The 8,743-nt window shown below is 33.9% G+C and overlaps 1 protein-coding gene across 2 annotated transcripts in view; it reads right to left on the reverse strand.

Annotated features, from left to right (window-relative positions):
- The window catches only part of cadm2b (cell adhesion molecule 2b), a 333,961-nt gene that overhangs the window by 113,288 nt on the left and 211,930 nt on the right, over positions 1 to 8,743 (reverse strand). For both annotated transcript variants that reach the window (XM_030151557.1, XM_030151556.1), the window contains exon 2: positions 6,136 to 6,162. In XM_030151557.1, the coding sequence (XP_030007417.1) occupies positions 6,136 to 6,162 (27 nt within the window). The remainder of the gene's footprint in view (positions 1 to 6,135; positions 6,163 to 8,743) is intronic.

An 8,743-nucleotide genomic window follows, 5' to 3' on the forward strand; every position in this document is an offset into this window, starting at 1 on the left:
TTTATGGAATATTCTTTGCAGTGGACAGCATTTTTTTGTTTTGTTTTTTTTTTCTTCAATAAAGCTGTGAAACTCTTGTCCCCTTTAGAGGACAAAAATGCATTGCTGGCTCTCAGGAGGATATGTAAATCAATCTTAAAATGGATTATATATAGTATTAATATTCCAAACCAGTGATGGCTGGTGAAACTATTTTTTGATGGGGCGTCGTATGCAAGTCAGTTTTCGGATGCACTATTACCACATATCACCACTAGGATACGCCAAAGCACATGCACCGCTATTTTAAAATAATAATTTAATTTAACCCTTTCATGGATGAATTATGAAAAAAAAAAGCATTTAGATTTCTTTTTTTAGATTGATTTTATTTCTCTTCAGTGTTAGGTAAACATTGAAATGCATTTTGAATTTTTTTAAAAATACGGTTTTATCAAGAAGATATCTAACCTCCTCGGACCCAGGAAGTACAAGTTTGGGTTTTTTTACATGAAATAATTGCCTGTATTGGAAACGGCATGATGCAACAGTTTTTTTCTAGATGCTTTTTTTTTTTTTTTTTTAATCGAATGTCCTTTGCAGTAGACAGTGCTTTTTTTGTTTTTGTTTTTTCTCAATAAAGCTGTGAAACTCTTGTCCCCTTTAGAGGACAAAAATGCATTGCTGACTCTCAGGAGGATATGTAAATGAATCTTAAAATGGATTATATATAGTATTAATATTCCAAACCAGTGATGGCTGGTGAAACTATTTTTTGATGGGGCGTCGTATGCAAGTCAGTTTTCGGATGCACTATAACCACATATCACCACTAGGATACGCCAAAGCACATGCACCGCTATTTTAAAATAATAATTTAATTTAACCCTTTCATGGATGAATTATGAAAAAAAAAAAGCATTTAGATTTCTTTTTTTAGATTTATTTTCATTTCTCTTCAGTGTTAGGTAAACATTGAAATGCATTTTGAATTTTTTTAAAAATACGGTTTTATCAAGAAGATATCTAACCTCCTCGGACCCAGGAAGTACAAGTTTGGGTTTTTTTTACATGAAATAATTGCCTGTATTGGAAACGGCATGATGCAACAGTTTTTTTCTAGATGCTTTTTTTTTTTTTTTTTTTTTAATCGAATGTCCTTTGCAGTGGACAGTGTTTTTTTTGTTTTTGTTTTTTCTCAATAAAGCTGTGAAACTCTTGTCCCCTTTAGAGGACAAAAATGCATTGCTGGGTATCAGGAGGATATGTAAATGAATCTTAAAATGCCTTATATGTAGTATTGACATCCCAAACCTGTGGCGGCCTTTGAAACTATTTTTAGATGGGGCACATTATGCGAGTCAGTTTTCGGATTCACTATAACCACATATCACCACTAGGATACACCAAAGCACATGCACCGCTATTTTTAAATAATAATTTAATTCAACCCTTTCATGCATGAATTATAAAAAAAAAAGTATCTAGGTATTTTTTTTAGGTTGATTTTAATTCTCAAAATTAGGCTAAAGTTTAAATGCATTTTGAATTTTCTTAAAATATGGTTTTATCAAGATAATATTTAACCTCCTGGGACCCAGAAAAGTACAAGTTTGGGCTTTTTAAATTAAATAATTGCCTATATTGGAAATATCATGATGCAACAGTTTTTTCAGATGCTTTTTTTTTTTTTCTTTTTTGTATCAAAGTGTGAAACGTGGATAGTAAACCCATAGCTGGGTCTTAGGAGGTTAATTTTATGATATCACAGAGCAGTCCAAATTCTACAACTAAGATGATCCTTTTTTCATTGTATTACTTCGGATCTATAGAGACCGCCCCCATGTGGTTTGGAGAATACGTACGTTGGGATGTGGTAAATAAACAACGTCACTTACAATAAACTGATACACTGAAAACGAAACTTAACATTCTTTCAATTTTCACCTCCTAACGTGTACACCTCTCTTCTGAAGTGGATCTTACATGAAATTTCCACAACTTCTACATCCACTGGGCCCCTCTCAACTACTGGGCCCCATGAATTTGTCATGCTTACCCCCACCCCTTATCGGCGCCCCAAACTTCATACCTCCATAAGCCTCATAACAACACTCAATCTCAACGTTCTTACGATAACTTCAGGTAATTTGCTAATATTTTAAAGTACAAAATATTACATATGGCCCCTTCATCCAGAAAATGTGTCCACTTTTATCTCTCATTTAACTCTACAACGATCTGACTGAGTTTAACACTGAGTAATGTTATGTCCTTTGGTACAACTAAAGGGCTACAGTGGACAACAGGTTTACATTAAGCAGAAATACAATGTCCTCATATGTTGATGCAGGCTCTCGTGTGGATTTGGATTTCCTTAAAAATGGTTTGTCACAAAATCCAATAAATAATATCATACTGGGAATGACAGAGCTGTGTACTCTTTATGTAATCTGTTTGATGCTTAGAATATTACACCCTCATAAAACAAAGAAACATTTCCTGTGATTCTGTGCTTTCACTGTGTTCCATATTTTCACTGTAAAAAAAAAAAAAAAAGCACTATTGTAGGTGTATAAAGGAGCTCACCCCATGTTAATTTTCAATATCTATAATGGGTTTTTTCCTCTGTTTTGATACTGACCATAGTGTCTTCAAAAAGAAAAAAAAAATCTCATAAAACCAGATCTTAACAGTATTTTCACCACTTATTACCATTGAAAAGAAACACTGACAAAACCCATTTATAAATATTCAAGACTAATTTATCTGGTTTTATTCATTATCTTCATTGTTATTAATAAATGTTATTAGTCATAATTAGAGTGCTGAATGTGCCGTTGAAAAGGCTTCAAAATGTTGAGCTAGGTGCCACGGATGGCGAATGTGTATCTTCCGTTAATTAAAAACTAGCCCCCTAATTACTACTGTAATTAGAAAACACTGCATTTTTGAAATAGAGGAAGAAAGGAAAAGAAAAGACAAGAGAAGAACACAACATTTATTCACAAACTCTAACAGTATTAATCAGTGAGGTCTGTTAAAATCATACCAAAAACCAAAGCAGACAAATAAATAAATAAATGAATTAATTAATTTAAAAAAAAAAAAAAAAAAAAAAGGAGAGGGAAAAACATTGACCTAAATAATGATTTAAGTGTTAGTGAAGTAGTAAGGATAAGATTAATTTCCACATGCAAACTGAATACAGGCTATGGTTAAAAAATAACAACTGAAAAAAAGAAAAGGTCTAAAATGGACACTGATGCTAGTAATTAGAAAAATGGTAATTAGAAAACACTGCATTTTTGATATAGAGGAAGAAAAGAAAAGAAGACCTGCAACATTTATCCACGAACCTTAACAGCATTAATCAGTGAGATCTGTTAAAATCATACCAAAAACCAAAGCAGAAAAATAAATAAATAAATGAATGAATCAATAAAAAAATGAAAAAAGAAGAGGAAAGAAAATGACCTAAATAATGACTTAAGTGTTAGTGAAGTAATAAGGATAAGGTTAATTTCCACATGCAAACTGAATACAGGCTGCACAAATTATAAACTGGCCATTGGTTAAAAAATAACAACCAAAAAAAAAAAAAAAAGGTCTAAAATGGACACTGACGCTACAGTTACACAGCAAAAACATGAGCAATCACAACATATTTGTGTCAGAAATTAAGGGACGACCCACTGGTAAATTAGAAAACACTGCATTTTTTTTAAATCGAAGAAGAAAAGAAAAGAAAACAAAAGAAAACAAAAGAAAAGAAAAGAAGACCTGCAACATTTATCTACAAACCCTAACAGCATTAATCAGTGAGGTCTGTTAAAATCATACCAAAAACCAAAGCAGAAAAATTAACTAGAAGCACTCGGAGAGCGCAGACCTCCGCCAAGGCTGATCAGTGGCCCCCCACCGTGGGCCCCCCCACCCCCGATCACCACCAAAATTTAATCATTTCTTCCTTATCCCATTTCCAACAAACCCTGAAAATTTCATCAAAATCTGTCCATAACTTTTTGAGTTATGTTGCACACTAATGGACAGACAAACAAACAAACAAACAAACAAACCCTGGCAAAAACATAACCTCCTTCGCGGAGGTAAAAATAAAAGGGATATAATAACCCTCAATCTTAATCTGAGCTTTAATGAACCACATAATCAGTGAATTAAATATAGGAAAATACCTAATTTTCACTTAAAAATGCAAAATACAGAGTATACTAGAAGCACTCGGAGAGCGCAGACCTCCGCCAAGGCTGATCAGTGGCGCCCCCCGTGGGCCCCCCCACCCCCGATCACCACCAAAATTTAATTATTTCTTCCTTATCCCATTTCCAACAAACCCTGAAAATTTCATCAAAATCTGTCCATAACTTTTTGAGTTATGTTGCACACTAACGGACAGACAAACAGGCAGACAAACAAAGAAACAAACCCTGGCAAAAACATAACCTCCTTGGCGGAGGTAATTAATTAATTAATTAATTAATTGATTAATAAAAAAAAAAAAAAAAGGAGAGGGAAAAACACTGACCTAAGTAATGACTTCAGTGTTAGTGAAGTAATAAGGATAAGATTTATACAAACAAGAACTTTTTGTTATTGTTTGTATTTTCTTGTGAGGGACTTTGCCTCCTCCTTCTTCCTTGCCCCCCCCCCCCCCCCAAGTCCATGTCAGGTCCGGCATCAAAATGTGGTTCAACAAAACTCATATTAAAGAAAAAAAAAAAAGAAAAGAAAAAAACAAACAAACAAAAAAAAAAAAACAGGTTAACCCTTTCATGCATGAATTATGAGAACCTTAATCAAAATTTTTTCCTGAGTGTTTTTATTCCTCTTTAGGCATGAAAAAAACAACGCGATTGAAAATTTTCTTCTGAAAAAAAAAAAAATAAATAAATAAAAATTGGTATTTTTTTTAAAATACAGAAAAAAATAATAATGAAAAAAATAAATTCTTATGAACCTATTTTTCATGAAGTTGCAAAAATGTTCACTTAGCTGGACACCACACGTTTAATTTTTGACACACAGAAACATGTATTTACTGATAAATTGTGTGAAAACTATGGGGAGGTCTTGTGATTCTGGGGGTTTATGCTCAGGAGAGGTCTTCATAATGTTACCAATTCATGTCAGAAAAGATATGTAGTGTCTTAAAACTTTAATAAAGATATGTGTAAAAAAACAAAACAAAAAAAAACACCACCAACAACGAAAAGAACAACAAAATCCATGAATATACAAGAGAACAGCTGTAGAATGGCTGTCCACTGTAGTGACCAGTATGCATGAAAGGGTTCATTTCCACATGCAAACTGAATACAGGCTGCTCAAACTATAAACTGGCCATTGGTTAAAAAATAACTGAAAAAAAAAAGGTCTAAAATGGACGCTGATGCTACAGTTACACAGCAAAAACATGAGTTTATTTGTGTCTGAAATGAAGGGACGACCCACTGGCTGTAAGGGATGTGTTTTCCCAAATGCACAAGCGATTTGCAGATAAGCAGAAAGAAATAAAAGCACCTCAGATGTTGGATCTCTCATCTATGTGAATCTAAAAGAGAAAATGTGCTGAGCAAGTCAATGGCGCTGCAGTGACTCCCTTTATCACTATGCAGGATAAACAACAAACAATCAGGCTAACTAAAGTGCAGCTGCAAAATCGTGTACGACGAAGCCTTTATGACCCAACGAGCAGGAGATGTCCAGTTGGAATTCACAGCGTGTCTGGGAAAATCTGGCTACGGAAAGCAAATGAGAAACGCTCTTCCTTCCCTGGTCTACTGCCGAGGTGTCCTTGAACCAGGAACAACCCCCAGCTGCTCCAGTGGAGCTGCACAGTGGCCAAATAGAAGGAAAAGCGTGACTGGGTGAAGTGGGCAGCTCCCTGGTGTGAACCTGGGAATCTATACATACAGTATGTGAAGCCGGTTGTATCTGAGATAAAGCAAGCATGTTGAGCAAACCTCTCCTGCAGAAAAAAAAAACAAAAAAAAACCTGGAAAACCTTCGGTGGAGCAGTGTATGTTAATGCATGCTGGGCTCTTGGGGGAGATAAAAGGGGCGATCCAAACATTGTTTATTGGGAAGTGTGTGCAACATAAATCATGTAGCAAGAAAATGGAGGCAATAACTCACCTTTCGCTTTGCTTTTTGTCCCAGCCACTGATAGCATGAAGGGGTAAAGCAAGGAAACAGCAGGTTAGATAGGTAGTACGGAACAGTTACATTGATAGCATGATAATTATTTGCTCTACGACAAGAAATGCAAAATCCAGTAGAGTGAAAGTACAAGAATGTGTAGGATACTCAGTCTGTGGACGGAATAATGTAATGTTGAAAAATGGAAATGTGCAATTTTACATGAAAACATTCCACCATTAAGACCCACCCATAGTCGTGCATTTTAATGTTTTTAATGTTTTTAACCCTTTCGTGCATAGTGGTCACTACAGTGAACAGTTATTCTACAGCTGTTCTCTTGTATATTCATGGGTTTTGTTGTTTTAGTTGCATTTCAGCACACAGTGGATGCTTATGCACCATCCCATACACTGCAATTCATACCATTACTGTCTTTTTGCATATTATCTGCATGAAGTTAGAAATAACTAGTATTAGAGTATGTTAAAATGTGAGAAAATATCAGATTAGCTGCATGAAAAATGTTTTTATTTCATAGTTTTTGCACTGTATCTCATTTTCTGATGGGTTTTAAATACATGTTTTTTTTTCTTCAAAAATTAAATGCTTGGTGTCCAGCTGAGTAGACATTTTTGTAACTCAGTGAAAAATAAGCTCATAAAAACATTTCAATTGCACTGTATTTTTCATGCCTAAAGAGGAATAAAAACACTCAGGAAAAAAAAATCTCAACTATGGTTCTCATAATTTATGCATGAAAGGGTTAATGTTGAATATTTAATTTTACCCTGTTTTGGTTATTCATTTATGTTGACATACATGATGTTTTTTATTCCACTCCTTCATTTCACATTGATCTGACAGCATCATGTTATGTTATTTCTGCCCTCTCCACTATGATACATTTAAAGTTAGTCATGTTTTCATGTTTGCTGTACTTATCTCTTTTTTTGTGTTGTTTTCTATGTTTTTATTCTGCTGTTGTGCACTTTTGCTTTTTCTGTCAAAGCACTTTGTAGACTTAGTTTTTAAAGGTGCTATATAAATAACGTTATTATTATTATACATTCTTTAACATCTCCAGCTAGTAGAAAATCATTTACCCGCACAATATTTAGTGCCTTAAATTATTTACCAAAACAACCACAAACATGCACTTCTGCAGTTTTATTCATCCACTATAAGTACATCTACATTTATGCAAGAATAAATTAAAAAAGCTGTATTTGTTGTAGACCAGTGGTTCTCAAATGGGGGTACGTGTATCCCTTGGGGTATATGAAGGCACTCCAGGGGGTACATGAGATTTTAAAATATATTTAAAAAGTAGCATCCGTGCAAAAAATCCTTTAAAAATAATTATTAAATTAATTAAATATTTCAGGAAAACATATAAGATCATAAAATGTATTTTATATTCAGTAGGCTATTCAGTTTCATCATCCTAAAAACCCAGAGTCACCCCCATACCAGAATGGTTTGACCCAACCTGTCATATGCCACCTAGCATCACCTGTCAATCACTGGAAAACTCAAACAATGGAATCGTGGTTGAAGCGTAATTCTTTTTGAGAACAGATCTTTACCATGATCCCAAAGGAGGACACTTTATGTAGATAATTATTTTTATGTGCACAAATCTTTATTTATAATTAAGTTAATTCTTTCTTTCTTTTTTTAGTTATATCTTTTAATTTCCAAATAGTTTAAGACAGACCACAACAAATGGAGTTCCAAAGTTTAATAAATCAGACACTGATGGCACAGCACTCTGTTTTAAGTCATTTTTTTTTCAACCAAAAATGCTTTGCGCTGGTTAGGGGGTACTTGGCTGAAAAAATATTTCACAGGGGGGTACATCACTGAAAAAAGGTTGAGAACCACTGTTGTAGACAAACAACTATCATCTGAGTTCACACGGCGAATTAAAATTAAATAAAGATTACAATGCTTAACCCTTTCATGCATTAATTATGAGAAGCTTAATCAAGTTTTTTTTTTTTCCTGGGTGTTTTAAATTCCTCTTTAGGCATGAAAAAACAAACAAACAATGTGACTGAATTTTTTTATGAACCTATTTTTCATGGCGTTACAAAAATATCCACTCAGCTGGACACCATGCGTTTAATTTTAGAAGCAAAGAAACATGTATTTACTGATATACTGTGTGAAAACTATTAAATAAAAACATTAATACTGCTAATCTGATGTTTTCTCACATTTTAACATACCTACACGGAGACAGTTTGCCAAAAAAAAAACCCAAAATGGTTAACTACAGTCTAAGAACAATTATCAATTTTTTGCACTCAAACATGTTTCTGCAGATCAGGTTTATCTAACACAGCAAATTTACAGTAATGGTGTAAATTACAGTGTATAGGATGATGCATAAGTGTCCACTGTGTTGGCTGATATGGAAATAAACCAACAAAATCCATAAATATACAAGTGAACAACACCTTTGAACAGCTGTCCACTGTAGTGACCACGATGCATGAAAGGGTTAATGGAACTTTTGACCCAGTTCCTGAAACTACTAATATTTTGAAACCATCATTTTCCTATGAATGTAATAAATGAGACATTTTGCTGCTCAACC

Source organism: Sphaeramia orbicularis, chromosome 13, assembly GCF_902148855.1.
Source record: "Sphaeramia orbicularis chromosome 13, fSphaOr1.1, whole genome shotgun sequence".
NCBI lineage: Eukaryota > Metazoa > Chordata > Actinopteri > Kurtiformes > Apogonidae > Sphaeramia > Sphaeramia orbicularis.